Here is a 22,634-nt window from a genome sequence, read left to right as displayed (position 1 = left end):
TCTCCCTGCCCACTCGTCAGTTCTCGTTACCAAAACAACGATTTAATTTATCTTGAGAAATCCTCAGCTTATCATACCTCATCACAGCAGTGAAACTCGCACGTTGCCTCGCGATCCATCATGATACCCATACCGAAGCAACCCAATGAGGCGCCAATAACATTCAACGACGAGAGAACCATCATCACTGAAGGGAATGAGATAAGTCGCTGCAATCTCAGCAACTGCAATATCTCTAACTCACGACTGAAACGCTCTACATTTAAGAATTGCGCGCTATCTCACGTTCGCAGCGCACGGTGGACGGAAGCTTCTGACAGTCGCCTACAGAATGTCGACTCGGTGAAACGAAGCCAAATATCCGCGAGTATGTTATGCGATGGAAGCTCTGTGGAACGCAGTACGGTGACGGCGTCTAATATTAGAAATGCGACTGAAATCAAACGAAGCGCTGTTGCAAATTCAACCATCTCACAGAGCACACTTCGGAGGTCACAGTTGAATGAATGTGAGGTAGAGAATTGTTTGATCTTTCGATCGAGCTTTGAAGGAATAGTTCTGAAACATGGTGTTTGGAAGAGGGGGAAATTGGTTTCTCGAATTGGAGACAAAGAGCCAGTTGCAATTCACAAAGATGGATCAGTCTTGGTAAGTAGAATCTACAGCCTCTACTCACGGTAGCAGATATTGAAGCTTCTAGAAAAATCCCTTCCATCTCGATAACGCACTACCTCATTGTGCAGAGCTAGACGCCAAGTCTCAGCTCCCAGTCGATGGACCTGAAGACTATGCTCTCGACTCCGACCCTAGTGATACCGACGACTCGGAAGATGAGAAGGACCTACCACCACCTTACAAACCGTGATGAAAGAGGTCAAGCATATTACTATTCATACCACATCCATAATTTCAGAGAAAATGTGGATCGGATTTCATATTGATGGAAACGAAGCAGAATTTCTTTTAGCAAAAATAAATTTATTACAACCACGGAGTAGTTATTGCATAAAAAAAAGTCCAAGAAACGAGTGATCTATCTGCATAATAATATGTCCAAAATAAGGCGGAAAGACAAAGTATTGTCGCTAGCTCAAGTGTTGCCGGCGACAACATACTGCTTGGTGGTATTGAGCGAAGCGAGTGTCTCTTTGCTCAAGTTCAAAGTATCCTTGACAATTTGTCTGGGAGTAGAAGCAAGCCATTGTCCAAGGGCCATATCTAAGAGAAGATTAGAAACGGAATGTGAGTGACGCAAGTTATAGCTCAGGAAGAAAACATACCTGTGAATTCTGTGGCTTGGAGTACCTCCACAAAGACCAAATCAGAATCGCCAGTATTCTCGATGTAATGACTGTTAGACTGAGGGAAGTAAGCGACATCACCAGCCCGGTAATCAAAAGTGGTTGCAGAATCAGCCGCAGTGAAGAGTGTGGCTCGACCCTGTCCTTCAATAAAGAATGTCCACTCATCACTAGTAGGGTGCCAGTGAATCTCACGCATTCCACCAGGGTGTACAGTAACAATAGCCGCCGAGAAATTCTCAGCAATGGGGAAAGTGAGCGGGTCCACGATTTTAACTGATCCTCCAGCAACCTCATGAGCTGGCTGTTCAGAGAAGTGATAGGAGTAGCTCTGGGTGCGTGGAACAACACCAGATGCGGTAGTAACGTTTTGCTCCTCAATGTCCTCTGGTGCAGGGGTTCCTTGGAAGATATACAGCTCATCATCCGGGATATTATCGAATGCCGAGACGGGAACACCAAGATCCTTGGCAAGAACAGAAAGCTGAACAATACAATGAGTATCAAAATTTTGAAGTGATGAGGAAGAGGGAGGTAGAGGTTTTTCTTACCGGGGTGTGCAGGAAGACCTCTGTAGCAAGGAATGTGTTGTCCTCATCGAAGGTTCCCTGATCAAAGACCAGAAGAAATTCGACACCATCGTCCAACGCCTGGATTGAATGGGGGATACCTCTGAAATTGATAATGAGCTTTCATACGCGTGTGAAAGAAATATCGATGGATTTAATCTCAACTTACGGCGGGAAAAACCAGACATCACCTGCAGTGAGATCATCAACGAATGTCTCTCCATTCTCATTGACGGCCTATAATGGTTGATTGGTACCTTTGTTATTTGATGGTCAGATTGTATTTGCTCACCTGAATTCGACATGATCCATTTAGCACTAGAGACCACTCTGCAGCAACGTGCCAATGCAGCTCCCGATAGGCACCAGGCTCAAGTCGCATATCAACTCCAGCCATTTCAGTCGCAGCGGGCATGACTTCGACGTTCTCCTGACGAGCCCATCCAGCATTATCAATACCTAGTCTGAGACTATATTAGTATGTCATTTTTGTTGGAGCTATAGGATAATCATTTACCGATTGTGACTGAGACCTGTACGGGGAATTAGTGACTAATTCTTGCTTTGGAGAGCCAGAGAACTTACCCATTGGCCATTGCGCATTGATAGTTAGACCGTTGTCTGTCCCAGGTGGCGCCAGCTTATCACTGTTGATTCTATCGTACCAGTAGTTACCTTGAAGAAGCTTGTTAGTTTTGATGCTCAGGCGATATATGAAAGGGGAGTGCATCTGTAGACTCACGTGGACCAGGATCATCACTACCAGTTGCTCCTCGGATAGGCTGAGGATTATCAGCATTTTCAAAGTCCAAGTATTGACCGAGATCCGCGCTGTCTGTTTGACCTGGAACAAGGCTATACTTTATATCCGGCTGAGTCCCGCTGGGGACCTTCTCAGTAGAGGAATAGCCGACTAAAGCCTCAGATCCTCTCAATGGTGGGTTGGTACTCCTTTTAGTTGGTGCTCCATTGACAGCGGCAAGGAGAGCAGGAAGGAGAAAGAGACTCCGACCCAAGGATGGTAAAGCCATTGTAGGAAGGAGATTCCTGTGAGGAATTCGATGCACTTAGAAGGAGACTTAGATTTGAATCTGTCCTAACCGGTGGACAAATAGGCTCTGCTGGGCTTTTCAATCCGGCTACCATGGGACCTTTTATAATGATTTCCATCACGATCATACGACCCTCGTCGATTCAAGCATGGAATCTCCCAGGTCCTTCCCCTCACTGAACGGCAATATCGGAAACTTGATGATGAGATGGTCAAATATTTCCCCTCACCAGAGGACCGTGTTGATCTAAAGTTGCGGCATACTGGAGCTGATAGTAGCCTATCAGAAGTAGAGCAAAGTTCTAAGAAGTTCCCGAAAAGAGGGGGAGCTTGAATGATTGACATGGAATGTCCTATGAATTAGGTATAGAGTGCCAATACACGTTGTGTTGATTCCCCACTTGAGAGAATGAAGGAGACGGTGGGTATTTGCTGCAAGTGAGGAATGAGAAAGCTCCATAGCAACGTAATTAGACTAGCAATTCTTTGATCCAATTAATATTCACAGTACATGTTTGTATCTGCATCATAAATTTGCTATTGGAGGAATCCATGTTTGTCCAAATTCTTCCCCTAGATGGGAGAAGCTTTGAGATCGTTACACAACCCTGAAAATTTATTCTATATATAGAGCCTGCATTTAAGCGAGACCGATCTCTCCAATGACTTCCGTGAGATATAAAAAGTTTGGCTTGAGGGGTACTTAAATGTGGTGCTCATTTCCGTTATAACTCCACTGCGGCCGGAGACGATTCGGTAAAAGCAATGTCCGGTGTCGTTCCTTGATTCATTCGTCGATTTATTCCCCGAAAATGATCTTATGCATCTAGGATATGACCTTATACACTAACTAGATTTAGGTAAAATCATGGTTCAAATGCTGATTTTTCATACATAGAACCAATAAAGCTCACTGATATGTACAGCACTGCACATGTAGGTACATACTAAAAACAAGCTCGCGCCAAGCTTTTCGAGCCAAGGCAAAGAATCTATGGAGAATACATTGGCGTTCAACTACATCCAAATGTGTTCTATAAGAAAAGGCACACCTTGAGTATTATGAAAACCTTCACTCTATTCCTGCCGATCATGACCATAATATGCCCCGCTATCCAACAGACAACCTTGGAATGACTTTTTTTCTCCGCGTGAGGGGATCCACAGGTGTATAGGCCTACACTAGCCTTGTGACGAGGACCTTGAAGTATTTTTAACTCCTAGGGCCAGTTACGGCCAAATCTTGAAAGTTTACCCGGAATAGGTAGGCTGTGAGGCCTCGCTTGGAAAGATGATCCGTGGGGCTTAGGTTTGATGTGCCACGGGCAGTGATTTCACCATCAATAGGTCGCATTTCATGCCGTTCATTGCCTTTTAGGAATAAAAAGTTCGCATGGACCTCGGGGTTCGGACGGGCTTACTACCGCCAGTCGTTCAAGTTAATGTAGTCCTACCAAGGCGGCAGATGCTCCACAGAGTCCGTCGTCTCAGAACCTTGGAATGCAGCCCTGTAAGATGGAGACCATGGAGCCTTCTATGCATGCGAGTTAAATATAGAAAATCTCGGAATCGGGTTGTTGCATCGGGTGTTACCCCGCGCGAAGTTTGTGCATATTGTACAGCACAACATACATGTACATGCATAGTACTTCCTACTAGCAGACAATGTTGCAATTTCTACTTGAAACACATTATTGCCCCGTGGATCTTTTAGTCAGTTTACATCAATATTATTCGTATAATCAATTCAAGATTGAAGTACATTCATTCTACCACTGGGAATCAAGGTCCTTATTACCGGAATACTTTGATTTTTCAAGCCGCAGTCTTCACAAACAATCTGTACTTTGGGAACCTTGTGCTGCAAGCTCCTCGTTAGACTCCACTTAAATCCGTGGCCCAATAATGCCCATCGATCTACATACAAGTTATGTGGGTCTATCGTCAAAGAACCTTGGAAGACCTCGGCTGTTCCCGGTCTATCCAGGATTATGGAAGGTCTTTATTTCAAGTTTTGGCCAGAATGGTCCAACTCCCTCGCAAACTACCCCCAATTCGGAAAAGCAGGTCAAGGAACTTGAGTGGATTCTCTTCAGTAATTGATATTGGGACATCTACGATTCTCATCCAAGAAGATTTGGTACTCATAAAGTTGTAGTAATCAAAGCTGCACGCTACAGGACCGAAGTCCATCAACAAAAATATTTGACTCAGAGTAAGCCGAATAATTCCGAGTCTCCCAAAAGCGATATGTAGCAATCAATATTTTAGATGATACTCAAGGGCTAGCACTTTTTCTCCCAAAATAAATCGGATGGGACTCCGGAATATTGAAACTTGAAATCACCCATCACCACTCGAGTGGGATTATTAGAGACCCAAAGCTGAAAAACCTGCAATTATCCACGGGTCACGTAGACATTATGAGACTCAGGTCTTGAAATATTCTATACCCATGTACCTGCGTGCATGAATAGACTATCCATTTATACTATATTTAACTCAAGTTCTTGAATATTGAAATGTCAAGCCCGCAGGAAATTTCGATCACCTGACCCTTTCGTTGGGCCAATGGATAGGAACGCCGCCAGTACAGCGTAGCTCAACTACTCCAAAAGAATTGATAAGACTGCATACATACATACATACATACATAGGTAGAATTTTATACGGATGCTGGGTTTCAATTGCAGTGATGCCCACCTGGGCAGCTTCCAAGGTTGAGGTTTTCTCCCGAGAGCACTTGAGTTAAAAACATGGACCTTTATAAGAGCGTCCACAGGTGAGGTACATTGATCTTCAATTTTATCACAACATTTGAATGTATATGTAAATGTATCCTGGTAGTTAATCAAATTGAGCCATATCCATGGATGTATATTTGCCTACTACCTCAGCTAAAAATCCACATATGTGCATACATATATTCAAATGTTGATACAATATCACCCCAAAAAAGCAACCGGAGCAGCTGCGCAGGTGAGAATTACTAACAGTTTTACCTGAGATGGAATGAATATTGATAAGGTGACCACATGAATAGGTATGATGTGATTAACATTATCATTTGATGCGAGTCAATAAATTTCTTCTGTTTTGTATTGTTCGAGATACTCATCATTCTTTTGCTGTGATGATGTGCCTCGAGATGTTTAGTCGATGGGGTGTACCACTAAGATCGCATGGATGCCCAGGTGTGCAACCTTGGAATGAATGATTGAAATTCGTCTTGAAAATTGGGCACATGTGAAGTCTGAATCCTAGGCTGGTATTAACATTCAAACTTGAATATACAGCCTTGGAAGGCGATTTACCCGTTTCACATCACCTAAAGGCTCCGAGTCGTTAGTCTCAATATTTACGAGACAGCTGTATGTCTCACTGCAAATGGTCCGAATATGATTCGCCAGCGAAGCTCGTTTGAATTAGCAGAGAGTAAAGATTGCCAGTGAGCAGAGGTCAGATGAAAGTACCCATAGGGTCATATTATTATTCATACAGTATCTCTCCATACCATCATGTGTCCATTACTACCTAGTAGTATGGATGTATATTAAGCCATCCCGTGCCCATGCAGGGACTCGGAGACATCCATCCAAAATGCTGCATTATTATTCCACCTCATGTACATAAATGTACACTGGTAGTCTTTTATCCCTAAATAGCTCTACTATAAATTAATCGATCTAAAGACTCCTCACACGTGAGTTTTTACTTTCTTTAATAGTACTATCCTTCAAATATTGCCCCCCGATTTCCCCACAAAGACCAAAAAATAACGACGGCCCCGATCGCCCACTGCGGGGTTGCCAAGGCACTAGCTGCGCTGTGTAAATAGTGATGAGCTCATCTCCTGCAAATCGTGACGACGCACTAAGTAAGAAACTAGCGATGATAGGTTGAGCAACAGTCCCAATCTGTGTCTAGGCTACAAAAGGCGGGCGGGCCCTGCACCGAATCCAATTTAGAAAAAGGGCGCCTAGAATAGACACTTTTGTTGTTATTGTAGTTGGGCTATCGAAGACCGCTGGTTTCCCCTCCTTCAAGTTGTTACCTACAACTTACAAGTAGGTACCACCTGGGCAGCTGACTCGAGACTTAGTAAGACACACAAATACCCATAGGTGGCTCACTGTCTTTGACCTTCATGTTGGTGCAAATGGCGCCACCTCCAGGGCTTGCCACTGGGACAGAAATACTCCGTAGATCGGGGTCTTTTAGTCTACAGTCACTGGCTCACGATGGGAAAAATGGACTCACATATTTTCCCGGAGCGAGATTATGGCCAGCTATCCGATTCTACTTTCTGCTGTGTAGTATGTCAACTGGTACTTCCAAGGTTCAATGTTGGTGTAACATTTGAATTCTTAAGTAATATATTTATATTGATTATGAGTGCTTCCATGCGGGAGAATTCTCAGTTTGGAAAATGGTAAATTAATTATAGTAAGTCAAAATACTGCAATTTGACAGTTTTAGCTGATTTGGTATATTAACCGTATTTTTAAAAGAAAATATTTTCAGATAAAAGATCTTTTATATTCTAAATTTTAGATTAAAAGAAAATTTTATAAAAACAATTTTGAAAGAGATCTACATCTTAGACTACTATATAATCATTAATACATTCAAAACATAGACTACCATTTTAATAATATTTTCATCCCATATTTTCACATCTAGCCCTAAAAACAACTTCGTACTTCATACTTCCTCCAGGGCTCCAGAAGCACTTCAACCTTGGAAGACTTCTAAAATTCTTCCAAGGTTTCCTTTACAACCTCCAAGATTACATCTTCTTCCAAGATCTTTCTCTTCATCTTTTAAATCAATCTACAAACCATCTATAGGCTATAGCTTATAACATTTACCACTACTATCATTTACCATTTACAATTTACCATTTACTACTATTTACAAACCATTAACATCTCCAGATCAACTTCCACATCTCCACCTGGGCAGAATCATCTTACAATTCACCTTGCAATCCTCCCTTAGGCCTAGTATAGATAGAAACAATATAAAATAAAGATTATAAACCCATACCAAGACCATACCACCTGGGCAGCTTTAAAATTCCAAAAATATTTTTTTAGTCCAAAGCATTTTACTAATAAAATATTTTAGACCATCAACATCAATTGGTATTTTCCAGCGCAAAATATTTTCTTATTCACAATGGCAGGATAAGTCTGTACCATAAGAAAATGTTTTCTACCCCACTATAGGCAACTTACCATTTTACACGCATTTTCCAAACTGAGATTCCTCCCGCATGGTTTCAACCTCAGAACTTATGTACGATTCAAGTTTTATTGATTATATAGCCAAAAGTTCGACTTTTCAAGCACGGTTCCATAACTCAGTTGGTTAGAGTGTGGTGCTAATAACGCCAAAGTCGAGGGTTCGACCCCCTCTGGGACCATTTTTTGGTCTCAATCTGAGTCTTTTTTTCATTCTACCCTGCTACTCCACTCTCCCTTATATAACCAAATTTTCACATTCTCACATATGGTTCCATAACTCAGTTGGTTAGAGTGTGGTGCTAATAACGCCAAAGTCGAGGGTTCGACCCCCTCTGGGACCACATATGTATTTTTTGGTCTTATCCTAGACCCTGTTATGGAGGTCGATTTTGAAACCAATCGCCAGAAGTCATAATTTATTTTTATAAATTTCATATATATCCTTGTCATATTTGGTAAATATTGCAACTTTTTGATTGCAATTCGGCTGAAATTTAGCAAGTTCATCCTCTAGGTAAACTTCTAGGCATCTTCCCACCCTGGCCCATGCCCATACCTAGGTAGTAATACTACATCTTTCTCATCTTCAAATTTTCTCTTGACTTATTCCCACATTTTAAGTGGATGATCTGCTTTATAGACTAATAAATAAATTAAACCTATCTTTAGGTATAGGTATGGCCTATTTTTATTACAAAATGACTCCTTATTCTAATCAATTTATCACAAAACATGTACTTAGGGTCTTGGGGTTGTATCTAGTTGACTGCGCCTTTCGGTAGCAGAAATAATACTAGCGGGAATCTGGCTACGGCTAGGGACAATTATTTCTTTAAATTTTGAATTTCTTTTACCCATTACACCTCTAGCTTTTTTCTTTCTATTCCAATTTTTCAATCGTTAAAATAAAAATAATTGAGAAAGGTAGAAGGGATTAATTATATGATGGGGATGGATGTATTAAGTGAGGCTGACCGCTGACCACGCTGGTCCACGCCTTTCTGATTTTGAAGGTCTTGGGTTCCTCTCCTGACCTTACTGGATTTCTTCCCTTCCTTGGATCCATTTACGTGGATGAATGTATCTTATGACAGCCAAGGCATAAAAAATCATTCAAATATGGGTATCGAGTCATAGCTAACGGCAGAATAGAATATACAAAGGTTTCTATCTTTCATCGAAAGACGATTCATCGAATCGTAGCGCGCACTCAGTGCAAACTAAGCCATAGCTCCCTCCTCAGTCCCTTCAGTTCCACTAGAATGTTGGATAGCAGAGTGACGGCGTTTATCGTTACCACCTTTAATGCGTTTGAGTCCAAACATTTGACCCACCTCTCGCCAGAAACCAACAGGAGGGTCAATGAAGCTAGCCTCGTACGCATCGATCAAGGGTCGTTCCCACACCAGATCAGCTTCGTGGGACTTAACAAGTTTGGTGCGCTTGAAAAGTTTCCAGAGAACGAAAAGACATGGGATCACGATCTGCATAGTGTAGTCGGACCAGAATGTCGATACAGACCATGGCTTGAATGCGGGATAGCCGTAGAAGAGGGTCACGAGGAACATCCAGACAAGAGCCAAGTAGGCACAGTATGGTTGGAATCGTCCGAAGTAGGAGAATTGTCGACGGTCCACACCTTGCACTTTGCAGGCGCGGTGGTAGAAGATAAATGTGATGCAGATAGTGATGTAGTTGATCAGACCTGGTTTTCGTCGTTAGCAATTTGTATCATCATATTCTAGCGATTGGAGTGAATAGCTTACCTCCAGCTGTAACTAGATCAGCAAACCAGGTGATCACAACTGAAGAGCCGCTTCCACATTGCAAGAAAGACAGCATTGGGAAAATCATCACAACGATGAAGCAATAGATTGGAACACCCTTTCTGCTTGTGTACGTAAGGAATCTGGGAGCCCGACCCTCGAGAGCCAAACTGTACAGGGTTCGGATCGCGCAGTACGTGTAGGTGTTACCAGCCGAGAAAATCGACGTTAGCAAAAGACTAAGAAATCAATTAGTATCCTGCAACTCCAGTTCTGAGTGAATCATGCTTACGCGTTGATAATGGAAGGGAAGATGGTAATTCCCATATTCCTCATGCCAATGACATACGGCGAAGCAGCTGCGGATGAACCGGAGGTATTTCCTGCAACGACGTTGTACAAGGTTTCGTCTCTGCAAGAGCACACAATACCCACGGCCAGGGCACCACCCATGAAGAAGAGACCGAATCGAACATAGACAGTCTGAAAGGCGGCCTTGATATAAATCCGGGGTCGCTTGGCTTCGGCTGCGACCATTGAGATGTACTCGGGACCAACAACGGCGAAAGCAGCAGACCACAAGGAACCTAGGAAACCTTCGAATCGACCAAGACTGCCGGTATCCAGGTACTCCATGAAGGCACCTGGGTTGTTCCAGTATCGGAAGCCGTACGCATCATGTTGCGGGTTGCCTCCTACCATTGTGATGAATGTGAAGAAGAACAACGCAAAGATCAAAACAACCTATAACGGTTATCGGTCAATTAAAGTAACTATTTCATTGGTCTTGAAGGAACTTACCTTGCCACCGGAAAGCCAAAATTCAGCTTCTCCATAAGCTTTGACAGCCAGGATGTTGAGGAATCTATAGAGGGATCAGTATGAACCTTGTAACACTTTAGTGTAAAGCTCTCATCTCACGTACGCGTAACACAAAACAATCGCCGCACAGATTCCAGCAACGGGACCAGGTTCGGATATTTTTTCAGACCAAAATGAGAGGACCAGAGTAAAAGCAGAGATCTCAAATGGGATCAATAGAGCCTCATAAAAGCTACAAACGGATTAGTCACATATATCAAACATGACAGTATAGAAAATTAGGACGAACAAGAAGTTCCATCCAACCATAAAACCAAGCGCATCATCTACCCATTTTCCCGCAAGTCGAATAAATCCACCACTCACGGGGAAAGCGGTAGTCATTTCAGCGAGGCAATTGTTGACCATAGCCAGGAAGATACATTGCACCGTAAAGGCAATGAACAAACTACCCGGACCACCATGGTACAAACCGGTTCCGATACTCACGAACAAGGCAGTTCCAATGGAACCACCAATTGCAATTAGCTGAATCTGACGATTGGCAAGATGACGCTGGAGGTTATCAGCATTATCGGCCATCAATCCTTCTTGGACATCCTGATGACCCTCGGCCACTTTCAGTCCAAGCGCATCTAGGACACCATGGTCATGGCTAGTGGCAGACTCTTTATCCGTGCTCTTAAACGCCATTTTGGGCCATTCCAGGGTAAAAGGGAGCTGGGGTAAGTGGTGCTCGGGGGAGCAATGGCGAGAAAAGGACGAAATGGGAAGCTTATCGGGCGTATAATTGCATGGGCTGCTGGTATTGTCGCGAACAGGGCAAATCCGGTTAGGGCAATACTTGGGGCAATTGTTGCGAAAGGGTTTGGTTCCGATGTGGCGTTGCGGGCAGAGGGCTTCTATGACGGGTAGTCCGAAATCCGGGGTAGTCGCTGGGGCTGGGGCCTATGGGGGGTTCTTTTTTCTTTCTGGTGTGAAGGCTGGGATCGGATCGAATGAGATATCCTAGTCGTGATTTCCATGCGCAGATCCGGGTGAATTGAATTGAAATATTCGTTTGGAGAAAGATATATCAACGGTAGATATGATCAAGGATATGATCAAGGATCAATGCTGGAAAGGGAAAAGATTCACTTTAAGTCAGAATAATAAGATTCTGCCTCGTATGAAGTGACCAGTGGGAAAGAAAGAAAAGAAAGAGAAAAAAATAATAATTTAAAGCGCGGTATGGCCGGAGGTGAGGGAAAGCACGCTAACCTCTTGGATAACAAGCGGGGAGACCTTGCACCCTCATGGTAACACACCATACCATTTGAGGAGAACATTATGGGAGCACGGGGGGCAATGTTTCTGACACCAATCATTCATTAGGGGTACCGTGGATTGCGGGTTCGTGACATGACGCATCCGGCGGTTTACTTTCTCTTACTCAGTCAAATCCAAAAAGAAACCTGGGAAGTTGGCGGGGCACCAGCAAGATAAGCCAATGCGACCTTTGCGCTAGGTCTGAGCCATGTTTTTGATCTGGTTAAGTCTTATATGATTGGATCATGAGTTCTTATGCCAAGAGGCTCTACAAGAGTTCCAAGCAGAACCTATATGAAGTTCATTTTTGCCGGATGGACAATCAAATATCGACGTCAGGGGCTTATGAGGAGGCTTCGGGGAACGGGGCTGAATTGGAGATTTTGCTGGATATAAACGACGTAGAATATGAAAAGGATCCAATCAATAGAGATACATGAACTCTATGCGACGTTGTCTTCCCTGGATGTGGGAGTGGCTTTTTCCTGGTGGCTTTGACCTAATGCCGTGGCTTCAAGAACGGGCCAACAAGCGGCACACTTCAACGCCCCTTTTTCCCCCTTTTCTCCACACTGTCCACACAATGGCCCCCATCTTCGGAGTACGGAGCATGCGAGCCGGAGAGGAGAAGAGGAGAAGAGTTGGAGAAAACATGGAGAAAACACGGGTGTCGCGTGAGATGATTCATCATCAATGTTCAAGTTGCTCAATCCTGACGATAAATAATTAAAATAAAAAATATATAAAATAAAAAAACAAATAAAATGCACTCACTCTAGGGAGAAAATGACTCGGAAATGCCCGTTAAAATCCTCTCGAGAGGCCAAGGCGCAAATTCATGGGGCGAATAAATATAACAGGTCTAACAGGATCCAGAACTTATCTTCTCCCCCACTATGAACACTCCGTAAACTCATTTTAAATGACACGGAACAAACTAGATATGGTAAACCGATCCCCTCACCGAGGACAGACTCAAAGTAATGTGGGATCATTTACTTAATAGAGGACTTCTAGATAACAAGAGTTCTAGACTTCTAGTATAAGTAATAGAACCCGCGGATAGCGCCTCTAGCAACATTAGGATGAAACAAAGGCAATGTGGGCCGATGGAAATACTCGGATTAGTCCGAGATATCAAGTCCAATGTTCGGAGTAGGATATTGACATTGACCGGATGCGGCGCCCGATCCGAGTGCAGCCTTGGGAGGTCAACTGGTCAACTGATGACCCCGGATTTGTTCCTGTCAGCCAAAATAACGTGATAAACTAGGCCCAATTGGGACGGTTTTAACAGGATTAAATCCTGGCTTCTGATTGGCCGAACCAGAATGGATCACATGATTAGCCACGTGATCTACGGTCGCAGCAGACGCTTATTCGTGTAAATTAGTGTTATGAGAATCAGACCTGTTGATACGTCCCATTGCGACCGCCTACTGCATTAGACCTTGTAGTCTGACAGTTCCCGTGTGCCTTACATCTCAAGGCTATCTATGTTTACACCTGAGGCACCAAGATATTTCCAATACTGTTAAGAATATCAGTCTACGCAAACTCTTTATGGATTAAATCGGACTAATATTATTAGATCTGCCCAAAAGTTATGTTCCTGAATTTTTGAAAAATTGAGAATTTGGTCTAAACCCGACCATTTTAACAAGCCCAAGTGCTCAGGGTAATCAACCTCAGATTAATTATCGGGGACTCTACTACGGAGTACAGTAATGAGCCTTTACTACTAGAGTCTACGAGTCCTGTCACTTTAAAATCATGTCCCGTCGTCTAGTATCTATGACTTCTTATATATTTTCGGCATCAAGGGCAGCCACCAACCTTCGAATGACCCTGAAGCTACTGAGGTAGTCAACTGGTAGTACTACTGGCATGCTATAATTGAAAGCTTCGCTAATCATTCACACCATCCATGTCAGGTGCATGATGTCTAGTATCATATTGCTCTCCTCCCCCAATGAAAAAATCTGATGACAAGTGCTGCCATCGCGCAATTCGGTTTGGTACTGATTGCCTGGGCAGTTTAAGTGGTTTCGAATGTCATCATTTTTTATTATCACTTGCATCTCGACCGTCTGCAATATGGGTTTTGGGGTTCCTTCACACCTTGTCCCAAGATCCTGGCTGGTCTAAGTAGAACTCCGCCATATAACCGCGGTGGCCAACGGCCAGGCTTTTCTTTTGTTTTTCTGTCGCCTAGCGCTATGTATAACATTTTGCACTATCGTAAACTTGGCTAGCTCAGGAGCTTTTGAGGATCATCAATTGTTTCCTTGCTGTTGCCAATTAGTGCCAATATAACGACTGCTCCTTGGATGTTGGATGTGTGAAGGACACCGGAGATTCATCAGTTTTCTCGATGACTGATAACCAGTTCCTTCCACCAGATATCGTAGTGTTTTTGCTGAGATCAAATTGTATCTCTGTACCTTGTTGCTGAAATCTCATATCTTGTAGGATATTCATCGAAGAAGCGCATTTTTATTAAGTGTGTCCAGAGGTCTGCAATGATCTCAATCGCAACAGAGTCAACGGTGGAGATCTGAGTGCAGGAAAACCCGAGTAGAACCTTCAACAATATCACCCATATCCTACATGAGTTGGTGGTACAAGTATGTAGCGTCACTGCCATGTCTGTGGCGTCAAAGAGCGATTCATGGTATACTGATGGCCAAATATAGGAATGCAGAGCTTTGGATCGACCATTCGTTCTTGTAATAATTCCCGACCGTATCACGATAACAGCTTTGCGTCAGCTTGGTGTCAGCTTGGTGTCAGTATACTGGGTAGATACTATCTGCCAGGTCCGAAGGATCAGAAAATCTCCTTGGACAGTTTACCATCAAGGATCACGAGGCGTGGATCGCATGGAAAAGGAGGAAAAGCAGGAGGAGGAGGAAGGATATCGCACGGTCGGGGAGGTCAGCGGTGTACAGCGGGGGGCTGCGGTTTGCAGGCTATGAGGTACAACTGTGTCGGGATGTATACCCTGTGAATCAGTTAATCTGTGGACCCGTATTGTCCTGCTAGTAGCTAGCAGAAAGAAGAGCCATAAAGAGTCAAATAGTCGTTAAATGTGGACTGTGTTATCAGGAGATGGACCTGAATTGCCAAGGCCTGGAGGCCATAATAGGTGTCAGTGACTCTTAGTGGAGCCCCGGGTAACAAAGACCCCCACAATATCCCCAGATTTCCACTTTCCCCCGGGATCCGCTGGGATCCACCTTCGATTTGAAGAATTATGGATGTTGATAAATATCGTCTAAAAGGACATGCAAAAATTTAATATATCAGAGTTGTGAAGAATATTCACGACCATGAGTTCTCATACGTAGGTGATGGCATGGTTGTGTAATCTCAGGGGTAACCACCTGTGACTGAATTTCCCCTCTTTGGCCCCTTGGGCGCTCATCAGGTGCTGTGACGAACAATGATTTGTTGTATGTTTCACCTGGGTATGATGTAGCGGTCTTTCAAACCAATCAAAGGAACTAATAGTTTGCTGGATGTGTGGGATTAGGGTTATCCTGGACGTTGATGTATCTCCCCCGCTGTGACCATCAGGCCACACGAGCACTGTACTGTAAACATTGAATATTAAGCTGTCCAACATCTGTACACAACTCGTCGAGAATAGTAGTCAGTATCTGAGTTTTAAAACTTCTGCTTCTATTTCCATTGTAAAGGATAGGGCTCTTGGGTCATATTGGAGAATATGGTGAGCGTTGTGGCTTGTATCGATGAGGTCAAGTTGGACATATGGTAAAACCTTACATCTTGCAAAGCATGTCCACTATGAAACAAATATTGCGTCGCCACTGCAGGGATGCCCCGGATGTCACCCTCCGCCACTCGTTTACTCGTCAACCCCGCGTTCAGGTGTCAGATGATTTGGGCTATATAAGTCAGGCTTAAAAGGTACCTTCACCTGTCCCCTTGGTACTCTCTCCCTTTCCCTTCTACCACATTGCAAACTCATCTTCAGATTCTTCAAAACTATCATAGCTTCAATCGGCTTTTATCAGAAACACAGCAAATATGTCTGCACCAGTTGGCCCTATCATGCAACAGCTCGCTACCCTGCCAGCTCGCTCCAGGCAGGGTCTGAGCAACTTACGACAGAGACTCTTCCAGCAGGGTACGTTCTTTTCCTCCACTCTTTCAGCTTCTTCCTTGGGCTCTAAGAGAAATGACTAAAACCTCACAGGAGAGAAGCCAAAGAAGGAAGGCCAGTTCCTTCGCACCTCGCTGAATGTCCATCGTCCAGTTTGGATCACTGCTAGTGGAGGTGTATACACCAGTCTGGCAGCTGTCTACCTAGCCACACGCTACCTCAAACGAGTCAGGTAGCTGAATACGGGTGACTGAAGGACATATACCCCCGTCACTTGACTGCTTTTACGACATCCGTCCTCGAGGCTCCTCCTCCTATACTGTCTCGTTTTGACGTCGTCATCCTCTTTCCAAGCTGGTCATGGTTCATGTTTCTTTTCATTTCGTCCGATCATCGTTTTTTGGCCAATATTTTCCTATGTTGTATTTCTTAGGACTCACAACAACATACATCAAATGCCATAGAATGGCAAGAAAGGCCTGGAGTTATAGGGCTACTTTTACCCTGAATACGATTTCTTTTCTTACTGTCGAAATGATCTTTCATATTCTGCCGTCTAAATACGATTGCACATGTGCGAGTAAGATCATATCGATAATCGTAGTTCGTAATGAAATTAAATAGAACTTTGCTCTGGTGAAACATACTACTAGCAGGCTGGGATTCCCACTAGCTACTTGCAATCATCGTTTACCTATCACTACGGAATCGCTTGGTAATATCCTCAAATACTACCATACGGGAAAGTTAATTTCGATAATCTTAAAATCTCTCACTGGCAAGATTATTTTTCTGTGCGAAGAGCATCAATTTCGTGCAGGCTTAGCGAGTCCTTTGACTATCTTTTAGATTACCTAGGTACTGTTACCCCTTAGCGGCATTAATTGATCCAAATTTAGATAGGAAGTTCTAGTAATTTTGGGAGACGGTGATGGGGCTCCAGCCTGAGGGGCCTAAGTACCCTCCTCAAACAGACCCAGAGTCGATTGCATCTACTACTAGTACTATTATTATGTATAGAGCGCCGTAAGGATCAAGGCGATAAACTACAATCAGTAGTATATAGTATAAGCTGTCTCCGAGTTTAGATTTTGCTCCTAGTCTTTTCCTATACTACCCATGCGGGAGAATTCTCAGTTTGGAAAATAGTACCTTCCAAGCCCTGGAGGTTTATAATAGTAGTATCTCTAGAACGGTAAATCAGGTCTTTTAGCTGGTTTGGTATATTTACCGTATTTTTTAAAGATAACATTTTCATAGAGAAAATATTTTATATTCTAAATTTTAGATCAAAAGAAATTTCTATAAAAGAAAATCTATATCGTAGACCACTAAAATATAATCACTATTCCAAACATAAACTACCATTTTAATAATATTTTAATCCCATATTGTCACATCTAGTCCTAGAAACAGCTTCATACTTTATACCTTCCTCCAGAAAGACTCCAAGACTTCGAAAATTCTTTCCTTTACAACCTCTAACTCTTCTTCCAAGACAGTCCTTTTTCTTCATCTTTCAATCAATCTACAAACCTTGGAAGCATCTATGACTTAAAGCTACAGCTTATAACATTTACCACTACCATCATTTACCATTTACAGTTTTCCATTTACTACTAATTACAAACCACTAACATCTCCAGTTCATCTTATAATTCATCTTATAATTCATCTTATAATTCATCTTATAGCCCTCCCTTAGGCCTAGTCTAGATCAAAAATAATATAAAACAAAAGTTACAAACCCATACCAAGACCATACTAGCTCTAAATTTCCAAAAAAAAAAAAAATCTTTTAGTCCAAAATATTTTACCCATAAAATATTTCAGACTATCATAATATTTTCTAGCCTAAAATATTTCCTTATCCACTATGGTAAAATGGGTTCGTACCATAAGAAATCATGTTCCACCCTAATATAGGTAACATACCATTTTACCCACATCTTCCAAACTAAGAATTCTCCTGTATGGACTAATTAGTAGGTAAAATCTCGTTGGATTCAAGAACCTTAGAAGGTTAGATGGAGTAGCGAAGACCTGAAGAATGAATATGTGTCATATGCCCAACTAGGTTACTGTATTAGCATGACACTCTAACCAACTAAGTTACGGAACAGTATGTGAAAATCTGCATTTTTGGCTATATAAGGGAGGGCGGAGTCCTAAAGTCTAGGATGAAAAAAGACTCAGATCGAGACCAAAAAATGGTCCCAGAGGGGGTCGAACCCTCGACTTTGGCGTTATTAGCACCACACTCTAACCAACTGAGTTATGGAACCGTGCTTGAAAAGTCGAGTTTTTGGCTATTCAAGCCTGGGGGATTTGAATATGCCAGTGTACTAATTGAAATAAAATATACTGAAAAATTAAAGAGCGGTACCACTGAGTACTTGGGAACATGGATGTTTTTTTAGTCTAATATAAGTTTTAGTGTTAAAATATTAGGTAAATCTTCAAAATATTTTGGACCGGAAAACATTTTGTAAAAAAAAAGAAACCAGTACACTCTCATACAGGCTAACTTTCAGCCTGGTAACTTTCATCTATATAGGTAGCTTCATACTTCATACCTTCCTTAGTGCTTTACAATTCATCATCTTTTTTTTCTTTAGATTTACAGGGGAATTAAACCCAGGACCTACAATCTACAGTTCATAAGCTATAATTTATAATTTACAACCTTGGAAGGCTTTACAAGCTAAAATTCACAACACTACAGCTACCAAGGTACCTATATTTTACGAACTACACCATCTACCTAGGTATATTCAAGTTATTTTAACATCTTTATAGGTAGCCTACATGATATCTTATACAGACTACATATACACTCCACAACTTGAACAAGCAATTCAACACAGGCAATTCCACAATCTATTTTCTAGGCTATATTATAGTAGCCATATTAAAGGTTAAATCACTGGCAATTTTAGTCCTATTTTTCACCTATATTAAATTAAAGAATATATGTGATAATGCTTTACTAGTCCAACATATTAAGCTTTCCAGCATATCTTTAATTCCATAACACCAACATACTACTACATATAATCCCGGGATCAACTGGAGTATCATAGTACCTGGAGGTGAAGAATCAAAAAACCACTACCTAGTGTAGTGGGGTACCCTGTCCCCTACTACACGTACCGTGCTAAGAATTACCGTTTGGTTACATCTCTGTTTTGTCATGTTTTCAGTCCCGTCTTTGTACGTACAAGAATGCCCGTCGTTATAGTCTAGAATACACACTCCTACACATCTCTCATCCCACCCCTACGGGGTAGTCCGGCCACAACGTACATGTTGGTTGGTGTTATCCATTCATGCTAGCTGGATCAACCCGTGTATCTAGAATACACTGCCTAACGGTTCCCCTCTTCACTAGGTACAAACCAAGTATCAAAAGAGGTCTATCTAGTGTACTATATCGACTAAAAGTATCGCATCATAAATGTACTAGTAGAATACCAGTTCAATATTGTTCAGATGAGAACATAGCAGCTTTATTTCGATCCGACTCGGGAGTCTTATCAGAATGAAATCTAGCTAAAGATGCAATGCTATATTACTCAATATTTGCTCTAATCTCAGCTTGAATTTGGATTGTTTCATTTCCAATAACTTTAGCAGTCATGACCGGGACTGCACTGGAATCATCCCATTCAGCCTGGATATACCCACCACCCGCTAAGGGGATTGAACCCTTCGCCCATTTCAGTCCCAATCCCCGCACAATGTCCCATGCCGGATCAAAAACCCACGTATATCTCTCAATGCTATCATCCCACTCAGTTCTAACGCCCAGAATATAATTGGAAAATATGTACGTCGCAGCACCACCCCAAGGGTGGCTTAAGCTCGTGAAAGTACCTATACCAGGGGTTCCATCGGCATAAAGGTATTCCCAGCTCGCACCCGTATAGTATTCATTCTGAGTTACCATTTTGGGCCATAAAGTCTTCGAGAGGATTTTGATTGCTGGGAGGACGCTTTCAGCGCTCACGTTATACTTAAGGTGAGCAATGAAGAGTGACTCGAATAGGAATCCTTGAGTGGTTGGTGATAATTGCGTGTTGACACTATCCCCCGTGACTGAATTGTACTTGTATCCAATGTCTAAGAAGACATCGCTGAGACGGCCAATGCTAGTTTCAACTTGCTCTGGTGATGCAATGCCTGCACGAATCGTGAATGCAGTAGCTAATATCGCGGTGTCATTGGGTTGTGACAGCGAGAGACTATAAGCTCCAAGACTCTCGTTCCAAAGAAGTTGGTTAATGGCATTGCTAGTATTGCTCGACAGTTCCTTCCAGGAGTTCGCCGTTTCTTTATCACTCATGATGTTTGCAATATTGATCAATTGGTTCAGAGCAACGACGAAGAGCGCGTTCGGAGCTGTGGCGTTCTGTGTCCCTTGTGCAGTAAACCAAGATGCGTCGGCATTTGCCATGAGGCCCGAAGATGGGTCAAGGTACCGATCAACCAGGGTCTCCACAAGCAGCTTTGTACCTTTCCAGTAATTCTTTATAGTGACTGTGTCATTTGTAAGAGCAAAGTAATCACCCAATGTGAGAAGAAAGAAGAATTGATAATCCGTTTCTCCAAACTCGGATGGGTAGTAAACCTCGCGATACTGTTTCCCAGCACCCATGTACGCCTGTATGGGAACAAGTCCATGTGCAGGGCCTGGTGGGTACTGCCAGTCGAACTCAAGGTCAATCATGCTCTTGATAAAATCAAAGCGACCGGTACTAGCTGCGATTATACGCGCTGTGTGGGCGAAATCTCCAATCCAGATTGCTCGATCTCGTTTGGCTCCATCAAGACATACCGCGTATGAGTTACTGGCTATGGCGTATTCTTCCAGAATCTCATCGGATGTCATTGGGTTGGAGTATATCAACGTGCCATTATTCGCGAAGGCAGAGACATTTTTGAAGTAGGCTGCATGATTGAGGTACGGTCCGAAGCCAAACGTTCCTTCTGTCAAGTCGCCTGTTCCCCATCCAGTGTTCAGATAGCTTTCAAATGGGCCACCAGTCACAAATGCGATGTCCTTTCCATTGAAAGAAACTGAATAGCCGGTTGCGTTGATTGTACTGCGGATAGTATACCATGTATCCTCCTCAATATCAACCTGAGAGACAGAGTATGTTTGCGGGGGAGCCGAGGATAGTATAATTTGGTCGATGATACTAAAGCCATACCCTGCAACGAGGCTATTCCGAGGCAGTGCCGTGATATTCGAGTTCTGTAATACTGGACCATTCGAGGTCAAGATGAACTATGCACCATATCCACCGTTTGCACCGCCTGCAACTCTCCATCCTGTGCCTCCGGTGGTGATTTTTGTTTGAAACTCAAGTGTATAGTTCGAAAACCCATTTCCTTTAGCGGAGACAGCAGGGTATTGACCTGGAATAAAGGCGCCATCTTGTGTTATCTGCCATGTTGAAGGTTGAGACCCCGCATCATAGCATGCTGCCTGCACGGCCCGGGCTCCGAGATCCCAAACCTCTTGGTAGCCGTCGTTGGATGTTGAAAAACTGCCTCGCAAGTCCTGGGTAACATTGATGATAACGGAGGGTCGTAAGCCAGCATTAGTGATAGTCAAGGTGTAGTTGTCGAGAAGAGTTATAGATTGCCAACGCAATCCACCCTGGAGCAAAAGGGCTTCACTCTTCCCTGCCGAGGTAATATTGAATGTCTCAGTGCGGAATGAGTTGGCAAGTCCATTGATGAATAGCCTAAGTTGATTCCACAGTTATAAATGGGTTCTCCTGAAAGTCAATATACGAAAGACAGCACTTACCATGGCCCGTCACCATATGGCAGTTGTAACCCATCAAAAGGCTCACTATACTTGAGCTCAATCTGAACAGGTTTTCTGGGTCTTCAGTCTCAACAAAAGGAAATCCGCCAACCTCAGTCCCATAATCTAGTGTCAAGACTGGATGAGTGCTGTTCAAGACAATACTCCCACCATTAAATTCGGAAAGCCCATCGATTGAAGGACCCGAGCCGACATGATATGCTTTTGGGGTGTAGTACTGAGACGCAAATGCCCCAGTCAAGGGAAGACTAAGTAACTTCACTACCGTACGCAACATGTTGCATGATAGATGTAAAGTTATGATTTTGTATGTAGCTGTTGCGGGAATGTTATTGATTAAGTATTCAATGTGAACTCTCCGTGCCTGAATGGAATACCAATTGACTCTCTATTTCGGTGTATCTTTGATAGCTCCCGCGCAGCCTGAGAGAAGTCTACGAAATTGGACCAAAGGCAATGTATAGTAGAATGCGGAGCCATTCATCGTATCCAGGACGGAATTATCGGACCTCGCCATATTTTGTACCGAATCAGATGTAACGTGGGAAATGTATTCCTAAAGTGTAATTCCTGGAGACGGTGCATTGATCTCCTGTTTCA

General features: G+C 43.0%; 5 protein-coding genes across 5 annotated transcripts; 2 read left to right on the top strand and 3 right to left on the bottom strand.

Annotated features, from left to right (window-relative positions):
• Positions 1 to 120: 120 nt before the first annotated feature.
• N7483_004096 (uncharacterized protein) lies at positions 121 to 865 on the top strand (the record flags this gene model as incomplete). The annotated part of the gene is made up of 2 exons (XM_057087533.1): positions 121 to 367; positions 744 to 865. 2 exons carry the CDS (start codon positions 121 to 123, stop codon positions 863 to 865), a joined length of 369 nt encoding a protein of 122 aa, XP_056947362.1.
• Positions 866 to 1,090: 225 nt separating this feature from the next.
• Positions 1,091 to 2,901, bottom strand: N7483_004095 (putative oxalate decarboxylase; the record flags this gene model as incomplete). The annotated part of the gene is made up of 8 exons (XM_057087532.1): positions 1,091 to 1,218; positions 1,281 to 1,785; positions 1,853 to 1,973; positions 2,040 to 2,107; positions 2,163 to 2,334; positions 2,388 to 2,403; positions 2,456 to 2,545; positions 2,613 to 2,901. The coding sequence occupies 8 exons, from the start codon at positions 2,899 to 2,901 to the stop codon at positions 1,091 to 1,093; spliced, it is 1,389 nt and encodes a 462-aa protein (XP_056947361.1).
• Positions 2,902 to 9,390: 6,489 nt separating this feature from the next.
• Positions 9,391 to 11,451, bottom strand: N7483_004094 (uncharacterized protein; the record flags this gene model as incomplete). The annotated part of the gene is made up of 6 exons (XM_057087531.1): positions 9,391 to 9,875; positions 9,937 to 10,175; positions 10,229 to 10,680; positions 10,738 to 10,801; positions 10,862 to 10,990; positions 11,048 to 11,451. The coding sequence occupies 6 exons, from the start codon at positions 11,449 to 11,451 to the stop codon at positions 9,391 to 9,393; spliced, it is 1,773 nt and encodes a 590-aa protein (XP_056947360.1).
• Positions 11,452 to 16,119: 4,668 nt separating this feature from the next.
• N7483_004093 (uncharacterized protein) lies at positions 16,120 to 16,431 on the top strand (the record flags this gene model as incomplete). Its single annotated transcript, XM_057087530.1, has 2 exons — positions 16,120 to 16,219; positions 16,289 to 16,431. The coding sequence occupies 2 exons, from the start codon at positions 16,120 to 16,122 to the stop codon at positions 16,429 to 16,431; spliced, it is 243 nt and encodes an 80-aa protein (XP_056947359.1).
• A 3,335-nt stretch (positions 16,432 to 19,766) lies between these two features.
• N7483_004092 (uncharacterized protein) lies at positions 19,767 to 22,311 on the bottom strand (the record flags this gene model as incomplete). Its single annotated transcript, XM_057087529.1, has 4 exons — positions 19,767 to 21,460; positions 21,494 to 21,948; positions 22,014 to 22,075; positions 22,126 to 22,311. The coding sequence occupies 4 exons, from the start codon at positions 22,309 to 22,311 to the stop codon at positions 19,767 to 19,769; spliced, it is 2,397 nt and encodes a 798-aa protein (XP_056947358.1).
• Between the last annotated feature and the right edge of the window lie 323 nt (positions 22,312 to 22,634).

The sequence above is a fragment of the Penicillium malachiteum genome, assembly GCF_028827825.1.
Source record: "Penicillium malachiteum strain IBT 17515 chromosome Unknown utg000002l:1.0-8849297.0:1.0-8852440.0, whole genome shotgun sequence".
Taxonomy (NCBI): Eukaryota; Fungi; Ascomycota; class Eurotiomycetes; order Eurotiales; family Aspergillaceae; genus Penicillium; species Penicillium malachiteum.
The sequence above is the reverse complement of the archived record's forward strand: the minus strand, read 5'-3'. Positions and strand labels throughout refer to the sequence as shown.